At 41.3% G+C, this 23,621-nt stretch overlaps 2 protein-coding genes across 9 annotated transcripts in view; both read right to left on the bottom strand.

The window, feature by feature from the left end:
• Window positions 1-2,122: 2,122 nt before the first annotated feature.
• On the bottom strand, window positions 2,123-5,508 carry cldn34a (claudin 34a). The gene has a single exon (XM_054790849.1). It carries the CDS (start codon window positions 3,227-3,229, stop codon window positions 2,489-2,491), a length of 741 nt encoding a protein of 246 aa, XP_054646824.1. The 5' UTR covers window positions 3,230-5,508; the 3' UTR covers window positions 2,123-2,488.
• Window positions 5,509-5,669: 161 nt separating this feature from the next.
• Window positions 5,670-23,621, bottom strand: part of shroom2a (shroom family member 2a) — an 89,261-nt gene continuing 71,309 nt past the window's right edge. For all 8 annotated transcript variants that reach the window (XM_054790836.1, XM_054790835.1, XM_054790837.1 and 5 more), the window contains 8 exons: window positions 19,396-19,521; window positions 15,535-17,779; window positions 15,249-15,337; window positions 12,656-13,072; window positions 10,225-10,743; window positions 8,439-8,601; window positions 7,974-8,246; window positions 5,670-6,319 (listed from right to left, as the gene is read on the bottom strand). In XM_054790836.1, coding sequence (XP_054646811.1) covers window positions 6,047-6,319; window positions 7,974-8,246; window positions 8,439-8,601; window positions 10,225-10,743; window positions 12,656-13,072; window positions 15,249-15,337; window positions 15,535-17,779; window positions 19,396-19,521 — 4,105 coding nt within the window. In that variant the 3' untranslated portion in view covers window positions 5,670-6,046. The remainder of the gene's footprint in view (window positions 6,320-7,973; window positions 8,247-8,438; window positions 8,602-10,224; window positions 10,744-12,655; window positions 13,073-15,248; window positions 15,338-15,534; window positions 17,780-19,395; window positions 19,522-23,621) is intronic.

Raw genomic sequence — 23,621 nt, 5'->3', positions numbered from 1 at the left:
CAACAAAATCACACAAAAATGATCAACGGAACTCAAATGTATGAACCCATGGAGGTCTGGGTTTGGAGTAGAAAAACACACCAGCTGTTGTTTATTCCATCTGCTCATCAGATTGTGAGGTTGATTGTCAATCTGTGTTGCTTCCTAAGTGGACAATAACGGCGCAGCACTTTTGACTGAATGTCAATTGAGTGTTCCCTTTTTATTCTTTAGCAGTGTATTGAACAAAACTTAAACTACTTTTTTTTAAATGAAATATATTAAAATATAAAATATCCAGTTATATTTCTATATCTTTTTTAAAAATATATTTCTATACAGTCATGGAAAAAATGATTGTTTCCTGAGTGTTCATTTTCATGCCTGATACATCTGGAGGTACCTTTGTTTGGACAAATATAACAATGGCAACAAAAATAGCTCATAAGAGTTACATTGTACAATGCCAAAAGTTCTATAGTTCTAAAAGTTCTTTAGAACTTAAGTTCTATCCATGTAAGAACTTAAGTGATTTTGGTTATTATCTAGAAAGCCATGGAAGTTGCTAGATATCAGCTCTTCAATTCAACTCTTATGAGCTTCCGAGGGAGGATATCGATATCGAGTCCGTGCCTCCATTGCAGAGGCAGCTGATCAGATCAGGCAGCTGATCCGCCAGGTGGTCGGTGCTGGTCGTGGCGACAAGCCCCGAACCTGAGGTCAGGTGTGCTGTCAAGCTGAAGAAGGAGTCCTATCGAGTGTGGATGGCTTGTGGGACATGCTTCTCATCTGACAGGTACCGGCAGGCCAAGTGGCACGCAGCTTACTGAAGCTGAGGGGTGTGACCCCCTACACCCCTCAGCCTCCCTGAGGAAAAGGAAAGTCTATTCCGGGGTGCTGGAGAAAAGGGTGTGAACCGCAGCTACAGGAGGTGTAATGTGGTTTTCGTTCCGGTCGCGGAACACTGGACCAGCTCTGCACTCTTGCAAAAGTACTGGAGGGTACTTGGGAGTTTTGCCCAACCGGTCTAAATGTGCTTTGTGGACCTGGAAAAGACCTCCTGCTCGACCGTGGCAGGAGCCTGGGCGGTGGTCGAGTCGAGCCTGTTTCCGGTGAACGCTGGCCTCCATTTTCATGGACAGAATTCCTAGGCACAGCCAAGGCATTGAGGGGGCCTTAGGATCCCTTCTCAAGGCCATCAGACGATGTGGTCCTGATGGCCTCATCAGGCTGTGACCTTCAGTGTTTACTGGGACGGTTTGGAGTGTGAAGCTTCTGGGACTCATCCCAGCACCTCAGCACCTCCAAATCTGAGGCCATGGTTCTCAGTCGGAAAAGGGTGGATTGCTCCCTCCGGGTCGGGACTGAGGTCCTGCCCCAGGTGGAGGAGTTCAAGTATCTCGGGGTCTTGTTCACCAGTGAGGGAAGGTTGGAAGCGTGAGGTCGACAGACGGATCGGCGCAGTGGTGAAGAGAGAGCTGAGCCGAAAGGCAAAACTCTCAATTTATGTTCCCACCCTCACCTGTGGTCATGAGCTGTGGTCATAGTGTGTTATTGTGACTGAAAGAACGAGATCTCGGATACAGGCGGCTGAAATGAGTTTCCTCTGGGTGGCGGGACTCACCCTAAGAGACAGGGTGAGGAGATCGGTCATCCAGGAGGGGCTCAGAGTAGAGCCGCTGCTCCTTCACATGGAGAGGAGCCCTGGTGAGGTGTTCCAGGCACCAGAAGGCCTGGAACACGCTGGAGGGATTATGTCTCACAGCTGGCCTGGGAGGTGCCCGGGGACCGGGAAGTCTGGACTTCCCCACTGAGACTGCTGCCCCCGTGACCCGGACCCGGATAAGCGGAGGAAAATGGATGGATGCATGGATGATTGGATGAATTCAAATAGAAAACGTAAGATATTATTTTATATTGATTTCTTGACATAGTGAACTAAAGGTTACTTTGTCAAATGGTTAAAAAAACTGTATTTAAATAAAAAAATCAATTTAATGCAAGTGAATTAAATTTGAACTTTTAAGAATTCCTTTCATAACTATTGATAAAGTTTAAATAAAATAACACAACTGAATCAAATTAGGAAATGTAAGATTTTATTTTACATTCATTTTTTAATATTTATTTTACCCTCATTTTATTAAGACAGTCATTAAAATGTAACAAATAATTTGTGATAACTAAAATGTACCTTTTTTCCCCCCAATGTAATGAAATGTGTATTTCATACAAGTGAATGCAATGAAAAATGTACATGATTGGATGATTGCTCACCTGCACTACCACTTCCTGCCTCAGGAGGCAACAGCGAGCCTCATTCCAGAAAGGTTTCGTTTATGTGGAAAGTTAAGCGCTAGATGTGGAGACTCGTTGAGTTATTGCAGGTGAAATGTAGGTTCAGTTCACGAAAGCAAAAAACAACGTGAATCTACTTTTCAAGGTTTCTTCTTCTTAAGGTTCTGCTTAAGGTTTGTGGTGGGGAAAGCGCAGATCGGCCCCAAAGCCATCAGGACACGTGATCAGCGTGGAAAGATGGATTATTCCTGCCTCGGACGTCCTCCTTTGCTCTTCCTGAACCTTCTGCAAGTCCACTTGGCGTCCAGGGACCGTGTCGTGGGTCTCCGGGGGTGTTGAGGGACCTCCACACGTGTCTGTAGCAGAGAAACAGCATCCCGCTGATGAGCATCAAGATGGAGGCAAAGAGGCCCAACCCGATGGCCACGCCCACTTGCTGGTTGGCGGGGGCAGCGGGGAGGTGGAAGCGCGGGGGGAAGTGGATGGTGGCGTTGTTCAGGACCGCGGCCATGTTCCAGACCAGGGGCACGGACGTCAAGGCCCCCGTCAGCACGTAGAGGCTCCCCGTGAGCAAGAAGAGCGGGCGCACCTTCCCGCGCTCCTCCAGCGAGAAGTAGACCAGCCTGAGCGCCAGGCCGCCGCCCACATTCCCCGCCAGGCCGCAGAGCATGGCCAGCACCATCATCACCTGCGCCGCCTTCACCTCAGCCGGGACGAAGGCGTCAGAGATGCCCACGCTCTGGCAGCTCTCCGCCTCGGTGAGGATGTGGCTGTTGAAGCACGCCCTCCAGATGCCCACCCAGGCCACGCCCGAGGTGACCACCGACACGTCGTCCACATGCCACAGGCGCCACTCGTTGATGCCAGCTGTCGCCAAGGTGAGGATCCACGCCAGGCAGCCCACCAGCAGGCCCAGGAACTGCCAGTGGGCCGTGTGGGCCAAGAAGTCCATCACTTCAACACCACAGCGGCCAGGACATGCATGACCGCATCCAGACTCCGCCCACGTCCAACACTGTCGCAAAGATGGCCGACATCAACAAGGTGCACCAGGTACAACTTTACACTGAGTCTGGAGGAGTTCAAGTCATGCTATCCTGTCATGCACGGGATCTTTGACTTGCTTTTTCGCAGTAGGTTCTTAAAAACAGCAGAACACTCCCGTCATATAGAGGATCTTTGACTGGCGATTTTAATCACCTTCTGCAAAACCAATAGAGAGCTCTTGTCTTTGACTAGGATTTTTGGAGCAGGTTCTTAAAAACAGCAGAGTGCTCCTTCCTGTCATATACAGGATCTTGGACTAGCGTTTTTAATGACGTATGCAAAAACACAAGAGCACTCCTTTCCTATAAATTTTTGCATTAGGTTTTTAAAAACAGCAACTCTACTGTTTTTAAAAACCTAAAGGATCTTTGACTGGTGATTTTAATGATCTGCTGCAAAACCTGCTCCTCTTGTAGGAAGATTTTTTTGACTAGTGGCGTTGCAGTAGGTTCTTAAAAACAGCAGTTTTATATATATATATATATATATATATATATATGGGATCTTTGAAGAGTGTTGTCAGTTTGTTTTTTTAAAAAGCAGAGTGCTCCATCTTGTCACATAAAAAGAGCTGACTGTCAAATGGGCTTGTTGGAAATTCTCAGGGGTTCTCAATGTTGTGTCCAGAGAGTGTGTACTTTTCAGGGAGCGCTCACGGCTAACATGACAGCAACGACAAAAGAGATCAATACAATAGAATCATATTCATATTTCATAACAACATTGACATTTGAGAGCAGTGTGGCTGGTATAAATCATGCATGCACGCGTGTTGAATTGTTGATCATGAAAGTACGTGGATGACGTCTTTTAGCACCTTGCTACCTCAGCTTCAATTTCCAACGCAACAATTTTATGGTATTACCTCTGGAGATTTCAGGCCTCCATCCTGAACAAAAATGAAAAAATGGTTGTGTCTTTTGAAGAAAGTTTTTTTTTTTTTTTTTCAAAAAGGGCTCATTCAAAGTGAAGCGCGTCCGTTGTCACTGCAGAGATGTTGTCAAAGTGGCCCTATCAGCAGAGCAGGGCTTGGCTAGTTAATGAGTGACGCTGATGGGCCGCCTGCGCTCACAGGCGGCACGTGAATGCCAATAAAAAAACCTTCAGAGAACAGAAATATGTATGCATAAATGAAATATAAAACAAAAATAACAAACACCAACTGTGTTCATGTGCGGCACCTGAACACCAATTCTAAATCTAAAAAATATTTAGATATTTATGTACTGTATGTATGTAAATATGTATATATATACATATGTATATACATATATATACATATATAAACACCAAACACCAATAAATAATATTTATATTATAAAATAAAAAGCCATTAAAGATATGAAAAACTATAAATAAAAATATGTAATCTAAATATATATAAAATATAAACACAAATACAAACTATAAATAAAAGAAAAAGCCAACAGGTTTTGAGGTTTCTATTTGGATTTAATTTCATGGCTTTTTCAAAGTGTGAGGTGGAAATGAAAGCGGGGCTAAAATGCATCTCACGTCTTGACTGGACGGAAGCACAAGCAGAAGAAGAAGAGGAATGTTTTCTAAACCATTTGATCCTTTCAAAAAGGCCCAAAAGATTGCTTCCATTGTTGCATCAGCACTTTCAACCTTGAATGGCCTCCGAGCCTCACCCATGCTATAAAAGACGGCGTATAATAAACATAAAAAAAAGGTTTTGGACAGTGTTCTTGGTGCCACGGGCAGGCGCTTTCCCTGGTGGAAATGAATGTGAAGTGTGGTGAACGAGTGCTCTCCAAAACCACCACCACGTGCTCTCACGCGTCTTGCTTCATGGCCATGCCAGAGGGAAGCGTCAGTCGCCATCAGCAGGTGCAACGACACGTTACACAGTCTTAACTTCATTTACCACTACTTTACATTAAGGGAGGGACAGGAAGTGTGTGTGTGTGTGTGTGTGTGTGTGTGTATCGCTAAACAAATACAGTGCAGTCCATCCTTTGCCCAGCAGGAGTCACAGCTGGCGATAGTGCCAAGGAGAAGCTGGAGCTTGAAAACCAAGATCCGGACCGAAGCGTGATGAATACAGTCTGATATTAAAATGACTATGCAGGTTTTAGTTGAACATTTATAGCAAGGAGGCTACCATGTTGCACTGCAAACACATCCTTGGCATTGTTAGCTGAGTCGATAGCCATGCAAAGCACAACAATGCTATTTTATTTACTATCTGATCTGCCACGGCTGCTGAAAAAGCTTACAGGTTATAAGAGAAGACAAATTGGAGCAAGTGAGCGAAAAGAGCGTGGAAGCGATTGCGCTTGCAGTGCAACATGGCATGACAAAAAAACTAGCACAGATAGTCATTTTAATAATAAATCAAATAAAGCCACGTCTGAGGGGTTCCTTTAAAAAAAAAATAATTGAAATATTGGGCGAGCTCTTTCAAGGGTGTGAGGTGAAACTCCTAAAACGTGACCACACCAGGAAGTGACACTCCAAGCGCTTCAAGTTAAAAAAATACTGTCACCCTCCTGTGCCGATCCAAAAGGCTACAATAAATTACTAAAAAAAACTTGACAGGAAAACAAAAAAAGGCTTTCAGGACATTCCACACAGATGCCAAGAAAAGCAGCATCTTTACCAAAGGAGTTCTGCTCAGTCTCTGGTTCACAATGTAGCGTGTGTGTGTGTGGCCTCTGGCCCCCTCTGCTGGAGACAGGGTGCAAGTGCAGCTCCTCCCTCAGAAGGACAACCTCTGCTCAATGGGCAGACTGTCCAGCAGACACTTGAGCTGCTCCTCGCCCAGCTTGATCTTGTCCTCCAGCTTGCGCTGCTCGATGATGAGCGCCGACTTCATCTTGACAAAGTGCTCATAGTCCGCCATTCCTTCCTCCGGCAGGTAGCTGGCCAGGATGTCGTAGACCACGCGCTCCCGCCGGTCCAGGTTCTCCTTCAGCTCCTTGGCATCCTCGTGCTGCCGGATCAACAGCTTCCTCTTCTCCGTCAACGTGCGCTAGAGGACGACGCAAACAGAAGATGCTTTCAGAGGCGCGAGGAAGCAAAAACATCCGTTGGGTTATAAATACAATCACTAAAATGAATACATGAAATGAAAAATAAAATAACGTGTAAAATAAAAATAAATGTAAAAAAAAAAATCACTGAAATTATAATAAAATCAATTAAATAAATAAAAACTAAAAAGGCTATATATTTTTTTAAATCGCTCTTTACAATAAATACAACAAAATAAAAAATTTTAAGAAAAGAAAGTTACAGTATAAGAAATTATAATAAAATAAATATATAATATAAATATATAATAAAAAATTAAAGACAAAAAATAAATTAAATTAATACATATTAAATCAAGACAAAAAATTTAAATAAGTAAAATGTAAAATCAAGAAATAAGATAAAAATTAATAAAATATAAAATAAAAGCAAGTAAGTTTAAGAAAATCACTCAAGTTATAATAAAATAAACACAAAAAATGAAACTAAATTACATTTATAAATGCAATGTTTTAAATCACTCAAGTTAATAAAATAAAAAATACAAATAAAATAAAAACAAAGGATTTTTAATTTAAAAAATTTAAATAAGTAAAATAAAATAATTTTAAAAAGAAATGAAGTTATAATCAAATAAAAATAAAATCTCAGTCGGAAAAAGGTGGATTGCTCCCTCCGGGTCGGGACTGAGGTCCTGCCCCAGGTGGAGGAGTTCAAGTATCTCGGGGTCTTGTTCACCAGTGAGGGAAGGTTGGAAGCGTGAGGTCGATAGGCGGATCGGCGCAGCGTCTGCAGTAATGCGGTCACTGTACCGGACCGTCGTGGTGAAGAGAGAGCTGAGCCGGAAGGCAAAGCTCTCAATTTATGTTCCCACCCTCACCTGTGGTCATAGTGTGTTTGTTGTGACTGAAAGAACGAGATTTACTCGTCCATCTACGTTCCCACCATCACCGATGGTCATGAGCTTTGGGTTGTGACCGAAAGAACGAATCGCGGATACAAGGGGTTTCCTCCGTAGGGTGGCTGAACTCACCCTAAGAGACAGGGTGAGGAACTCAGTCATCCGGGAGGGGCTCAGAGTAGAGCCGCTGCTCCTTCACATGCAAGCCAGCTGAGGTGGCTTGGGCATCTTGTCCAGATGCCTCCCTGGTGAGGTGTTCCAGGCATGCCCAGCCACGAGAAGGCCCCAGGGCGGACCGAGGACATGCTGGAGGGATTATGTCTCACAGCTGGCCTGGGAATGCCTTGGTGTCCTCCCGGTGGAGCTGGAGGAGGTGGTCGGGGACCGGGAAGTCTGGACTTCCCCACTGAGACTGCTGCCACCGCGACCCGGACCCGGATAAGCGGAGGAAAATGGATGGATGGAAAAAATAAAATACATACAAATAAATAAAGTAAATAAAATCTATAACTAAAAAAAACTAAAAATTTAGAAAATTTAGGAAAAACACACAAAATCACTAAAAACAAAAATAAACTAAATCAATAGAAAAAATACCAAAAATTAAAAAACATTGATCAAGTTATGATTAATACAATTTGAAAAATGTAATTAAAAAAAAAAACTAAGTACAAATGTTTTAAATAAATAAACGTGAAAAAAATGAAATCAATCAAATGTAAGCCTCCCAAGACAGTGAAGTTGTACATACTCGCTCCTCAGGCGTGGCGTCCTCATCCAGACTGTTAAGGGCGTTCTCCACTCTGGCCAGGCGGCCTGACAGAGACAGCAGCAGGCTCACCACCTTGTCCAGGTCCCCCACGAACATGCGGAACTTGTCCAGCTCGTTGGGTTTGCACACCTGCTGGACTCGGGCCTCCACCTCGTCCCCCAGAGCATTGTTGTCCAGCACGTCCTCCTGGAGACTCTCGCGGGCCTCACGCAGCACCTGCAGCTTCTTGCTCAGGCTGTCGATCAGCTCTTGCTGCTCGGGCACAAAAAGCATGCAAAGATGATGTCAAATTCACGACGGACTCAACAGTGCCTCTGCTGGCGGCAGCCAAGCACTGCACTCAGAGACATAATCAACAATCAATTGACAGACTTGTTCATTGATGCCTGTGTTTGAAGTAAGACTGTATGTGGTTAAAGGTCATGCCAATGCAAGCATTCACACCTTCTTGCTGGCCAAGTCCATGTCCAGCTCGTCCTCCTCGTCCTCATCCTGCTCCTGCATGTCTTTCATCTTGATGAGGAGCTCGGCTTTGGGGGCTGACGTACTATAGTACGCCGAGCTGGTCACCATGGCGACCGCAGCCGCCATACTGTCCTCCTTTTCTCTGCAACCAGTTTCATGAAGAATCATGAGGGGGAGATAAGGCTTCACTACACATCTGAAAATAAAGCTCCGTCAGCTACGGACTTGCAGTTAGATTGTATAGTTTGTATAGTTTTTCTCCAGAAAATATGCTAACTTCATTAATATTCTAAATAAATTAAATACATAAATAAATATTATAACTTTTTCTCCAACCTAATTTTCCAAAAATGACAACTTTAGTTTCTTTTGTTTCTCATAGTATTATGACTTTCAAAATTATAAATGTTTCTTTAATATTGCAACTCTGTACTACTAAAATGACATTATTTTATAAAACAAGTTTATTCTTCTAAAATTGCAACTTTTCCTCTCTTTAGAATATGCCTTTTTTCTCTTCATATTTTGACTTATTTCTCAGAAAATGACAGCTGTTTTTTTGTATTTTCCAACTTTATTTTCCAATTTTCCAACTTTTCTTGTAAACTTTCTTCTCGTAAACTTTATCTCATAATTATGACTTTATTCCTATAATATTTTGACTTGACTGCAATCTAATATTCCAAAAATGACAACTTTATTCATTGTTTTTTGTGTTTCTTAATAAAAAAAAGAAAGAGCAGTCAAGTTATAATAAAATTAAAATAAATAAATAAATACATACATATAAGTAAAATCAATAACTAATAAATATTTTTTATGAACTTGAAATCACTAAAAATAAAAAATACATAAAAATAAACACAATTAAAAATTTACACAAATAAAAAAATATATATATCAGGTTATACATTTTGAAAAATAAAAAATATTTCTATAAAAAAATTTGTAAAATTTCTTCTTGTGATTATGGATTTATTCATATAATGTTTTGACTTTATTCTTCTATTCTAACTTCTGCAACCTAATATTCCAATAGTGACAACTTTATTCATCATTTTGTTTTTTTCCCCCACAATATTATGACTTTTAAAAAATATCTTCTTTTCTTCATATTTCTACTTTACTACTAAAATGACATTGTTTTTCCTCGTAATACTATGTTGTGCTTGTAAATGTTTCTCGTCAGATTACATTTTAGATTTTTTTCTTAATATTTTGACTTTATTATTGTGAAATTGATTCTGATTTTTTCGTTTTTTTGCTGTTGTTTTTTTTTCTTGTTATATTTTTAGAGTGTGCAGTTTTACAAGAAGAAAAGCCAAATATCTAAACTAACTAACTATCTAAATAAATATATATAATAAAATATTATGCATTATAAATACTAAAATAGGAATTAGTGATAATAAATCAAATGAATGAATTACAATATAATAACAATTGAAAATATATTTGATATATGTATGTATGTAATCGAAACTACAGTACAATATAATATAAGAATTAAATAAAAAATGTATATATAATAATCCAATAAAAACTATATAAAAATATAAATACACGCTCAGAGACAAACAGCTCATTAGCATTAATGTTACACACACACACACACACACACACACACACACACACACAGAGTAAAAAAGAGCGTGTTGCCAGTAGGGCTTACTAAAAGCACTTTGCAACTTTTAATCTTCTTAAATTGCAGTCTTCATACGAGCAGCACCAAAAAGATTGACAGTAGCTAAAAATGGAGGCTGACCTTTCCTCAACAGGCCGTGTGGTCGTGGCTTTGGAAGACGCTTTCCTGCGCTGGTGAGTTCCCTCCAGCTCCCCCTGAGGGAAGATACCCTCCATCAGGTCCATGGTGGTCTTCATCTTGCTCTGGTCCAGAATGTCAGCCAGCGACTTGTCCTTGTCCATGATGTCCCGCGCGAGCTCTTCCCGCTTCCGCTCCTCGGATATTCTCGGTGCGGCCACGTCATCGTCGACACCCGACTGGGCTGTGGGCTGCGGTTGCTTGGATGCGCTCTGCTCGCCCACAGGGATCACGTCGGGGTCTCTTGGGGGCTTCGGGTTCTTCTGAGGTGAAGACATGCTGTCAGCTCGTCTTTGTCGGCTGAAAGCCAGGAAGACAGAGTCCTGCCCGCCGCCTCCCAGGCTGGCCAGCTTGCTCATGTCAGGACCGCCGCACTCTTTGTCCGACATTCCCTCCGAGCGCACCATCCTGACGGGCACCTTCTTCACTGCGCTGCTTGGCTTGGCCCTCACATTTTCCACCCTGGAAGGAAAAATAAGAACAGAGTCATCGAGAGCGCCTTCCAAAAAGGCATTCACTGTCAAGTTACAAGATCACCACAAATCATATCAAGTTCAGTGGAAGTGTGTTTGTTCCCAGGTCAAACTGTCACCATCCTAAAACCTTTATGAACTCGACAGGCGACGCTCAAACATCATAAGAACGTCATTCAAGTGGGAAAAGAATTCACACATAAACACTACAAAGCAATCAGTCTTGTCTTGGTAACCTGGGCCACGGGAACTCAGCTTTTTAACAGTCTGACTTGTCTCGCAAAAAGAAGCTAAGCCCTGGAAAACGGAAAACCCCCCGAAACAATCAAATCAACGTTAACTCATTCAATACCAAAGACGTATTTGTACGTCTTTTACGTTGTTTTGAGGTGATGATGCAAGTGCACAACAAAAGAGGTGACTTGTCATGCAGTTTTAAGTCATGAAAACGGGCACAAGGTGACAGAAGTGCATTTGATAAGAGCTCGGAATGGACCTTTCCCCATTTATTAACGCACTCGACAGCAAGGATGGAGTGTAGCGTGCAGAAGGTTTACACATTGAAGGGAAATTTTGAACACACATACAGTAGTTCAGTTCCAAATGTGAAAATTGGACATAGTTCATGGTGTTACATTGTTATTTTGATGTTAAGCAACTCTTTTTGTGTTGTTTACGTTGTGGTATTTAGATATTTGAGCTGTCACAAAAGCAAAATAGTTGTGTCAAAATGAAAGTTATGCTTGAAATGTATCTTTTCACCAAAAGCTGGTTTTCTCCCTTTTGTAGTCGGCAACTGATATTTTCCTGAAACTTACGTATGTTTTACTGATGATTGAAAGAACAGAAAAAGGTAGAAAGAAAGTTTTTTTTTATGAAAGACGGGAGTCTAATCTATCTTTTAGTAGGTTCCATGTTTATTTAACCATAGAACACAATATCCTGTGTGCCATGAAAGATCAGTCAAACTGGCCTAAAATGGCCGCTACTGAGGGGGATCAATTTTGAAAAATTGAATGAGTTAACTTTGGGGATGTTTTTCGAAGCAACTGGTGCCTACGAACAACAAGATGTCTGAAGTGCGGCCTGCGGTACATTGTAAAAATAGCATTTCACAAGAAAACTAATAAACAGCAGCAAAAATAGAAAAATCAGCAATCATTTTACAAGAATAAAGTCAAAATATTACATGAAAAAAGTTGTAAGCTAATGAGGAAAAAATTCTTACAAGAATAACGTTGTAAGATGAGAAATGTTTTTTTTAAGTTATTTTTAAAAAGTTGTAATATGAGAGACAAAAAAAATGAATAAAGTTGTAATTTTTAGAACATTTGGTTGCGGAAAACATTATTAAGTGATGGGAATAAAGTCATAATTACAAAAAGAAAATTTACAAGAAGAAAGTTTAAATAATTGGGAGGAAAAAAAAGAATACAAGAATAAACTCATTTTAGTAACAGAGTTCAAATAGTAAAGAATTTTTTTTTAAAATCATAATATTATGCAAAACAAACAAGAAATTGTAAAAATCTGCTATAATATTTTGGGAAAAGAGTCATAATATTCCGAGAAGAAAACATATGAAGATGATTTAAGAAGAGAGTTGAAATATTTGGAAAATTGGAACCCTGCAAAAATAGGGAAAAAAAAGAGCACACCTGATGGCTTTTTCACCTTTTCACAAAGCCTTCATTTTTAAGTATGTGGCCCTCGGTGGAAACGTTAAGACTCCTCTGACACAGTAATAATAATAACATCTCTAAAATATATAAAAAATGAAATATAATATAAATCATAAGAAAAGAAATAATACAAATGTTCATTGGTGCATTTGTAGCGACAGCGATAAAGCACCGTGTCTTCCAGCTTTTATGTCAGGTTTTTCCAAAAAGAAACGTTACCCGTTTGAGTCTTGGTCCTGCAGATAGATGGGAGGCTTGTCGCTGAGTCTTTGCGGGGAAAAGTGCGGCGAAGGCGAGCGCCGCACCTCCATGGTGGCCGGCGTCCTGTTGGAAGAGGACGCTGGAGGCTGATGGTCCACCGGCTCTTTGCCCTCTGCCTTACTGCCGTCGCTGCTCGGGGTGCAGTCGTGGGGGTTGATCTCGGGGCATCTGGGCGGGGGCGGCTTCCTCCTGGCTCCACACGCCAACTTGGCGGGGTCAGCGGCCGGAGAGAGGCTGAACTCTGCGGGCCTGTGGTCGACGGCAACGGCAGGAGATGAGGAAGCAGCAGCTCTGTGTCCCGTCTTGGGTGGAGGAGGACGACGCTCACACTCGGCTGACGTCTCTTTGCAGTCAGATGAGCGTCCCTCCGGGAAGCTGGGGATCAGAGCAAAAAAAAAAAAAAACAACCTTTAAATGACACGAAGCGGCGGCCACGCAAACTATCATCTGTAGCCAGCAGCCAACTGGGATTAAAAAAAACGTTCCGGCAAGTCTCCTCCCTCGACTCTCAGCTGGCAGCCCGACCAGGAATACTTGAGCTCCCGCAAGCCTGCAAGGAGGAATAAACAATCCTGTGGCGCACGGAGCAGATCAGCGTTTTTCCCCTGTAGCTTGCAACTCTTAGACGTGGTTAGTCGTCTTTTATGGGTCGTCACACGTCCGTCAGGCCTGCTTTCCGTGCACATGCATTCCGTGGGCTTGCATGTGAGCGCCTCAGCGCTAACTCAGTTAAGTGATTAATTGTACAGTCACAAGATACAGTTATGGGCAATGGCAGTGAGACAAGAAGGCGTCCTGCAGTTAACCTGCAGAAACAAACGTGCAACATGATGGCAGGTCTGCTGTTATTCACTGTTCCAGCTAAGCACATTCACTTTGCAATAATAGCGTTTCAAAACACACTTCCAAAGTATAGAGACACCTTCCCCTTCCATAGCATGAGCATACATCAACAACACGGCTGTCCAAAGTGCGGCCCGGTGGCCATTTGCGGCTTGTGGCTGGGATTTTTGCTGGCCCGTGTGGCATATCCTAAAAATATAATTTTGTGAGAAATCTAAAAATAAAAAATCTTTTACAAGAATAAAGTGTAATTAACTGTAATTAACTGAGAAAAAAACTGTAATTAACATGAAAAAGTTGTAATTTTACAAAAATAACATCATAATACTATGAGGAAAAATAACGGCATTTTACAATTAGGTTGCGGAAAAGTTATAACATTAAAATATATTTACATTACCAAATCAGAAATGGTTGGGAAAAAAAATACTACAGCAGAAATAAAAAAAAATCAGCTGTAATTTTATGGCAATAAAATCAAATGATTAAGAGAAAACATTTTAATTAATGTGCAAAAGTCGTAATTTTCTGAAAATAAAGTTGTGATAATTTGAGGAAAAATGATGGCATTTTAGAATTAGGTTTGCATAAAAATTTATAAAATTGCTAAAATAAAATAAAATGTACACAAAGAAAATTGAAATACTTGGAAACTTTTAAAAATACTACAGCAGAAATGTAATTTTATGACAAAGTCAAAATATTAAGAGAAAAAAGTTGCACTGTAACGAGAAAAAAGGCTCAATTTTACGAGAATAAGCCATAATATGAGAAACAAAACAAAATACAGTTGTCATTTTTGGGAAATGACAATTATGGGAATGACACCAAAATATGGGAATAAAGTCATAATATCACAAGAAAATATTTTTTAAAGATTATTTCAGAAGAAAGTTCAAAGATTTGGAAAATTTAAAAAAAACAGTAAAAATGAAAAAACGAGCAAAGTTGATATCACAGGTCTTTTTTTCACCCATATCACAAAGCTGAGATGCATTATTTTCTTGAAATAGTTTTTCAACACAATCCCCCGCCACTTTACACTTCCAATTTCTCCAATTACAACTTTCTTGTCTTAATATTTTGACTTTATTCAGTAAAATTGCTGCTGATTAATCATTTAAAAAAAATCTTGTTAAATTCTACTTTTACAAAGTATCATAAAAAAAACAGCCTTGGGCCGCAAATAGAGCCCAGCCCGCACATTGGACATCTCTGTCATGAAAACATTAAAAAGTGACGTCTGCAGAACTGGGGACCTTTAAAAGAAAAGATGAACGACTTGCTGCTTCCAAGTGGGAATCCCGACAATGTCTTCCAACGTGGAAGCTGCCCGTCGTTGAGACGTTCATGAGCCGCAAAACTACGTGTGCCTGTCAATAATCAAGGATGGCCTCACTGCTTCAAACTTGGCGTCGGACGCTTCCGCCTGTGGGATACACCTCTGCTACCTGCTGACACAAGCACCGCCGACACACCCTATCTCATCCCGGCTGTGTCAAAAGCTGTCACACCACAATGATGCCATGACAAATAAAAGACACGCTGATAAAGACACCACTGGTCCACACAGCTGAAGGAGCAGAAACACTGCAGGCTTCTGCCATGGATTTAACAATTGTTTCAACTTGTCCCAGTTTGCAGCACCTGATGTCAGGTAAACACACATGCAAGCATGTTTATTGGTGGCACGCTGAGACGATCTTACCTTGAGGCAGAGTTGGGTGACCCGGTAGGTTTGTTCCCCACCGGGGATTGTTCCTTCACCGGCGTTGTTATTGCAGCAACACAAGTCATCTAGAAAAAGGAAAGAAAACCATCCTAAAAAGTACATCCAAAGCAGCTTTTCTTTCTTCAATGGGACACGACTGTTTCCTGTATGGGAACAGGCTTAAGACGAGGGAGTGTCCTGAAGAACCAGCATGGATTATTCCTCCCACACTCCCACGCCTTTCATGTTTGTTCTGCCGGTCTACGCCTGACGAGACACTCACCTGTCCATAGATGTCAGCCGAGGGCGAAGACCTGGACCTCTCGTGAAAACAGGCTGACTTCGCTCTCTCCTCCGACCCGGGATCCAGGATGTTGTCGGCTGACCGGAATCGTCCAGAGGCTCTGGTCTCCGGAGGTTTCTTCTGGACGTTCCATCTGGCCTCGTACTCGGCAAAGGTGGTGGAGTACGGACCTCCCTGAGGGTCATCTCTGCCTCCAATCCCTTTCGGCATGTGCACCATTTCACTGGCAAAACCTGGGCCGACAGAATCTCTGGGCTTCTCGCTGTGAGAAGATTGGTGATTGGGCACCAGGGATTTCCCGTTCTCTTTGAAGAGTTTCTGTTGGTCCAGTGAAAAGCTTGCGCTTTCTTCTTCTTTTACCCCAACCTCATGGATTTTGTCGGGTTCCGAGAAGGACCTTACCTTCTTTTCTGCTTGAAAGCGCTTTCGGCCACCAATGCGCATGACCGGACCACCCGGAGTGCCGGATTTGCTCGCTGTGGTCTCTGAAACTGTCGGAAGAGGAGTGAGATCTTTTCTGGCCATGGCTGAGGATTGATAATTGGGTATGGCTTCAGCTGAGGGGTGCTCCACCAACACGGGTTCCAGATCTTTCCTTCTGAAGGAAGTAGCCTTAAGCACCCGAGCCTGTGCTTCCTTCAGATTATCCTTGTAGGTGTTTGTGAAGGGGCTATCAGCCAGACCAGGGCCTAAGCTCTTGTTGGACTTCCACACATCCTGATCATCTTCAGTATCACCGGGAAGAGTCGCCGCACTCTTACTTTTCTGCAGATTGGCTCTTCTCATCTGGATCTCACTCTTTAAGGTCGTGGCAAATCGGTCGCTGCGCATCATCTGCTTGGACTCCAGCGCCCCGTCTGACTCTCCTTTGGTGTCCATAGACAAGGAGTGGAGCATGGGGGTGGTCTGAGGGCTAATCTTGCTGCCGGCCTGGCTGTGGTGTCTCGTATCTTGGGGAAATTCTCTGTGCTGCAGAGGAAGTGACCGCCGTTGTTCGGAATGTCTGCTTGGGTATGGGGCGGCCTCGCTTTGTACATTTGGTCCTCTGTGGTTCCTGTTGTCATCAGCAGTGACTTTTGTGGGCGAGGTCTCTACAACAGAGGTAACATGGTGCTTGCTGTAGCCGTTACTCTCTCTACCGTTTGAGGAGTACTGCTGCTGTGGAGAAAGTTGATACTTGGGTTTGGTGAGTGTTTGTGGGTCCTGCTCATTTCCTGTCTGGGTTGAGTCTAGGCCGGCAGAACCTTTCCTGTCCTCTGGTTTCCCCGATGCAGAGACACAGTAGTAGTGGCTGTGTCCACCGGCGTCAAAGTTGGGGTCAACTGCTTGAGATGTGCTTCCATTTCTCACTGGGTTCTGGCTTGTAGTTTGTAAAGAACTGTTTGTGGGCAGCTCCTGCATGCTAGAGAAGTAGCCACTGGTGTTCTTTGGAGTGGTGGTAGCCCACGGTTGTGAAGGAAAAGTGCTTTTGTCGCTGTGGTGTCTGTGATGGGTGGGTTGACCTTGCCTGACATCACTGCTGGAGAGAGAGTGCTGCTTGTTTGAGCTGAACTGGCTGGGAGAGTAAAAACCACCTTTGTCATTTTTCATGGAAAGGCACTGACCACCACGATCTTCAACGCAGGATTTACCGTGGACACGAGAACTGGGCACTTCTAGATGAGCAGCACCGAGCCCTCGCTCCTTGGTGGCAGCAAAGCTGTCACTGCGGGCCGGGGGCGCCGGTGGGGGAGGTGAAGAGGAGGAGGACTTTTTTTTCTCCGGAACGTGCCAGACTGGTCCGTAACTCGTTCTGCCAGATGTGGAATGGCGGGAGCCGGCCTGGTCGTCGGTTTGGGGTCCGTCACAGCCTGCCAAGTACACGAGCCTGTCCTCCTGTTTGACTCCCTCCATCACACTTTGGCTGTTCCTGCCATTGCTGTGCCTCCCCCCTGCATCCCACTGGCTGACCTTATACAGCACGTTCTCTGTGGAGGCGGCGTTGCTCTTTGAAAGCGTAAAGTCCGGCGTGCCGGAGCTGGTGGAGAAGGAGCTGTAGGCCGAGTCTCGCTTGCCTCCTCCAAGGTGCTCCATGCTATTGTTGGACTTGGCGGACAGCTGACCGGCTGGGTACGGATGGGGGACGTGTTCTAGGCTGTCCATGCTGCCAAGGGAGCTGAACTGGTCCGAAACCCTGCAGAGGTTTGTTTGCTCCCAACCCGAGGAGAGATCGGTCGACGATGAGCTGGGGTTTAAAAGTCAAAGACAACCAATCAACGGCTTTCATCAGACAGAATAAAATAAGCTACATTCAGACATAAATTCATGTGTCACAGCACATGTTCATGCTTCTCGTCAATGAACCACAGCTCCCCAGTGCCAGTGGCACTCTTTCGGCCCCTGATAATATTTTGACTTTATTGTCATAACATTTCCACAACCTAAATTCCTAAAAATTACAACTTCATTGGCTTGCTTTGTTTGTTTTCATAACATTATGACTTTTAAAAAAAAGTTTCCTTTAATAGTTCAACTTTGTGCTACTAAAATGACTTTATTTTTCATCATGAGTTTATTCCCGCAAAATTAAAAACATTTTCTCGTTAGAATACGACATTTTTTTGGTATTATTTGGCTTTATTCTCGTAAAAAAAAAAAAATCCAACTATTTCAACTTCCATCATTAAATTTTCTTCTTGCCATTCTGACCTTATTCCCATAATATTTTGACTTAACTCGTAACTTTTTCCCGCAACCTAATTTCCTTTATTTGTTCTCAACCACTTTTTTTTCTTAATATTTCAAGTCTATGCTACTAAAGTGACTTTATTTTTCCTCATATTACAAGTTTATTCCCGTGTTACAGCGTTTTTTTCCCCCAATTCTGCAGGGTTTTTTTTTTTTTTTACATTTTCTATTTTTACTATATTACTATTTCAACTTTCTTCTTGTAAATATGACTTTCTTCCCATAATATTTTGATTTTATTCTTGTAATGTTATAACTTTTTCCTTGTTTTCTTTGTTTTCATATTACGACTTTAAAAAAAGTTTTTTTCTTTAATATTTCAACTCTATGCTAATAAGGTAGCTTTATTTTTCCTCACATTACATGTTTATTCTCATAAAATTACAATATTTTTCTTGTTAGAATACAACTTTTTCTTAATATTTTGACCTTATTGTGGTTATTTTTTTAAACAATTTAATTTAAACTTTCATCGTCTAAATTTTCCTCTTGCAATTATGACCTGCTGTTGTAAGATTTTCTTCTTACAATTATGACTTTATCCCCATAATATTTTGAAATTATTCTCGTAACATATTTAATCTTTATGCTACTAAAATGTCATTATTTTTCCCCATAATATTGTGACATTACTCTCAGAAAAATACAACTTCATCTCATTAGATACATTTTTTTCTCTTGTTTTGACTTTTCATTGTAAAATGGCTGCTGATTTTTCCATTTTAAAAAAAATTTAATTTAAGTTTTCTTGTTGAATTATACTTTTAGAACATGGCACGGGCCAATAAAAAAACTGCCGCAGGCCGCAAATGGTCCCCCGGGCAGCACTTTGGACACCACTGGTATAGTCCCGAGACAAGCTATGAAATTTCACTTTTGTGAGCTGATGGAATATTGTGCTGAGACCTGCTGCTTTTCTTGGTGGCTTCGGGTAGCGCTCTTGGCTTTGCGTTTGCTTTTAAAGTGCCAATGGAAATGAATTTTTACACACCAGTCTCTCGCGGAGAAGGCTGTAATGGTTCAACTCAATGTTCTGTGTGTGAGCAAACATCTTTGAGAATAATCACACTATGCACGTTAAGAAAACCCTAGAAGCAAACAGTTTGGCGTTACCTTGCATCATACGTGGCGTGCCATACCGCCGCGGGTGAGGACGACTGCGTCTTGGCCGACTCCGACTGGCTCTCGTTGAACTTGGTGGAATGCCAGGAGTGAGGCCTGCTTATGGGTTCATTACGCCTAGACAGGGAGGGAATACGAGCAGAGTGCAGAGCGGGTTAGGGACCAAGACACGTGTGGGAGGGCAACAAAAGCAGATGCTAACAATCACAGCAACATCTCTGGGGGCCAAACGGTACTCTCTAGCACCTAATGTGGCTTTCACTGCATGGTACCCCCTCCACTCCTCTCGGCGTCCTGGACGAGCTCCCAATTGTGTTACGCCACGGCAAGGAACTGCACAAAACGTGCTACACTGAACGCATCGTCGGCACTAACAAACAACAAGAATGGAGGAGAACGAGGAATCTCCATTATTTACTTCCAGCATGTGGACATAGAGATGACATAGGGATGCATTTCATCAAAGGAGACTGAGAGCAGAATTGCTGCGTGGCAAAGTTGAGACTATTGTGGCGGTGACGTATCTGCTTGACCTCTGTGGACCAGATAGAGTGGTAACTCTCTTTCCTCATGATGTCAGACTAAAACCGGAACATAAAAAACCGAACCAATTTTTCCAAGAGGAAGTAATGCAAATCTAATTCATCCATTCCAAGACACCTGCGGCACATTCTAAAAATAACATTTATTTAACAAGAAAACTAAAACAAACAAAAAACAGCTGTAATTTTAAGAATTAAGTCCAAATATTAAGAAAAAAAAGTTAAAATTTTACAAGAATAATGTTGTAATATTGTGTTGTTATATTATATAACATATATATATATATATATATCATTATATAGCATATTACATAGCATAATAATATAGCATAGTTATAAATACTAATGAACTTTTTTTAAAAGTCGTATATCATGAGCAACAAACAAAATGAATAAAGATGTAATTGTGGAAAATTAGGTTGCGGAAAGAAGTCAAAATATTATGGGAATAAAGTCATAATTACAAGAAAAAAATTGACAAGAAGAAAGTTGACAGATTTTTTGTTGACAAAAATTTTAAAAAAGAAAACAGAAGAAATGGAAAAAACAGCTGTAGTTTTAGGAGAACAAAGTCAATATAAAAAGAGAAAAAAAGCATTCTAAAGAGCAAAATTTTGCAATTTGGCCAGAATAAACTAATATTATGCGTAAAAATAATGTCACTTTAGTACCATCAAGTTAAAAAAAATATGTTTTTTTAAGTTGTAATATTATGACAAACAAAAAAAGAATAAAGTTGTCATTTTTGGAAAATTAGGGCGGGAAAGTCAAAATATTATTGGGAATCCACAATCTGCAACCTAATTTCCCAAAATGCCAACTTCATTCATCATTTTGTTTGTTATTCATAATATGATGTAAAAAAAAAAAACCCAACATGTTTTCCTTTAATATTTCAACTCTATGCTACTAAAATGCCATTTTTTTCATAAAAATTTCAGCAGTTTTTTCCATTTATTTTCTTGCTTGTTTAAAATAATTTCTATTTCAACTTTCTTTAAAATAAAAAAAATCTTAAAATTTTATTCTCATAATATTATGACTTTATTTCCATAATATTTAGATTTTATACACATAATATTGTAACTTTTTCCCCAACCTAATTTTCCAAAACTTACAACTTCAGTCATTTTGTTTCCCAAAATATCACTTAAAAAGTATTTCTTCTTTAATATTTCTACGATTAAATGCTATTAAAATGACAATTTTCCTCATAATATTACATTATTCTGGTGAAATTATGACTTTTTTTCTCATTTAATTGAAACTTTTTTCATCTTAACACTTTTACTTAATTCTTGTAAAATTACTGTGGATTGTTACTTTTTTTTTTCTTGTTAAAGTCTATTTTTAGAATGTACTGTACCATGAGTCAAAAAAAAAAAAAGTTGCCACGGGCTGAAGATTAGAAACCCTGTTGCAGGACCTGCATTTGGGGAGAAAGGGAGATGCAATTAATAGCGAGTGGAGCCGGGTCGAGCCAAGAAGGTACCATGCAGCACAATAGGTGCATTATATTCATTATATACACATCTACATGTACTGTGTTCCCTCGCTCTATCGCGGTTCACCTTTCGAGGACTCGCTGATTCGCAGTTGTGCTGTGCAATTTTGTGTTGTGCTATTTAGTACTCTTTTTTTTTTTGGTTTTACAGTGTATGGACACTGTTACAAGCCAAGCCTGGCCCTTTAAAAAAAATTGCATTGTGGGAAGTTGAGTGTTGCAGTTCTGTGCTTTAGCACAAAGCAGCGGTGTCGCTTTCTCTCTTCTGGCTGCACCGCTCATTGTCTTCTGCGTCCTGATTGATGGTCTACATGGTCTACAGCCAATTTCCTTCGTGCCGTCTCCTGTGTGAGGTGTTTTACAGCCTTAAAACATATAGAATTATTGTAAACAAACATAGTTGGCTACTTCGCGTATTTCACTTATTGCAGGCTATTTTGGGAAACTATCCCCCACAATAAATGAGAGAACACTGTGTATGTGTGTGTATATATATATATATGTGTGTGTGTGTATATACTGTATATATATATGTACAGTATATATATATATTTGTGTGTGTGTGTGTGTTTGCGCGTGTGTGTGTATATATAAATTATAGCAAGGCAGTTTGGGAATTATGTGGCTGCAAAAGAATAGCATTCGATATCATTTCACAATGACAGTGACAAACAATATACTGCCCCTTTCACACCGCCTGTAAAAGCCAGCATTTTATTTGCTTTTTTGGTGCCGTGTCGGTGTTCTGTTTGAACGACACCGACACACAATGGGGTGGACAAAGTTGACTTGGGACTTCTCCACATTCTGAGGTGGTGCCAAAACAGAGGTGGAACTCCACCAGCATGCAAAGGTATTCCTCAAATGTCTTTTTTGCTGTTCCCTTTCCGTTGCAAGCAATTGTTGCTGCCTAACAGGTATTTTGTAGCTGCTCCTGTGTTTACTTATCTGACTGCGGCATACGGCAGTGACGTGCGGGAAGCGGAGGCAGAGGCTCGCTTGTCATGATGCAAAATGAAAAAACAAATATTGATAACATAAAATAAATATTAATATTTGTTCATATTGACTGGCAACCAGTCCAGGAAGTACCCTTCCCCTCGCCCAAAGTCAGCTGGGATAGGCTCCAGCCTATCCCCGCGGCCCTGCTGACGACAAGCGGCATAAAAAAATGAATGAATGAAAATTTGTTCACTGTCTGCTCTTGGCTAAATGCACAAGCCCTGCCTAGTGTCTTCAACATGACGCTCCGGTACAACAGCATTACTGCAGACGCTGCGCCGATACACCTGTTGACCTCAAGCTCCACCCTTCCCAGGACCCCGAGGTACTTCAACTCCTTCACCTGGGGAAGACCTCACTCCAACCCATAGGGAGCAATCCACCCTTTTCTGACTGGATTTGGACATGCTGAGGTGCTTCACACTCAGCTGCAAACCGTCCCAGTAAACGCTGAAGGTCACAGCCTGCTGAGGCCATCAGGACCAAATCGTCTGCGAATAGCAGAGATGATCGAGATTACTATGAGAAACAAAGCAAAATAAGGTTGTCACTTTTGGAAAAAGCTATAATATTATGGGAATAAAGTCATAATATTATGAGAAGAACATTTACAATATTTGGGGAAAAAAAAGAAAATCAAAAACAGAAAAACAGAGCAAAGACAGTAGCAATAGTAGATAGTAGATTGTAATATTAGGCTTTTTCACAAACACTATACTGGATGACAAAGTTGAGATGCATTTTTTTCTTGAAACAAATATAACTTCTTAGCATTATCTTTACAAAATATCAAAGTGGCAAAGTTGCAGCCTTTTATTTTTCACTAGGTGGCCCCCGCTGGAACGAGGTTTGGACACCCCATTCATACAAATACAAGGGAAGATCACAAATGCTTTTGAGTTACTTAAAAAAATGTGACTGAGAAGTAATTGAAAACATGTTTTTAACCAAAGTCAATTATTCTCTTCTTAATCTTGTTAAGAGTCAATGCCTCACCAGCCATGGACCTGACCGCACGTCACCGGCATACCGTGTTGCTGTGCGAAAGCACAATATCCTGTTTTGTGGTAAAACGGTTCCGTTTCGGGTCAGATGCTGCTACTTTGTGGTATCTCTGTGTGAAAGGGGCTTCTGATTCACGTCAGCCACTGAACACTGTGCCGTAGAGA

Source organism: Dunckerocampus dactyliophorus, chromosome 10 (assembly GCF_027744805.1).
Source record: "Dunckerocampus dactyliophorus isolate RoL2022-P2 chromosome 10, RoL_Ddac_1.1, whole genome shotgun sequence".
Lineage (NCBI taxonomy): Eukaryota > Metazoa > Chordata > Actinopteri > Syngnathiformes > Syngnathidae > Dunckerocampus > Dunckerocampus dactyliophorus.
Note: the sequence above shows the minus strand (reverse complement) of the source record. Positions and strands in the feature narration are given on the sequence as shown.

What these genes read in the sequence shown, in the direction of transcription:
- cldn34a (XM_054790849.1), bottom strand. Translation starts at nt 3,229, where the DNA reads ATGGACTTCTTGGCCCACACGGCCCACTGGCAGTTCCTGGGCCTGCTG.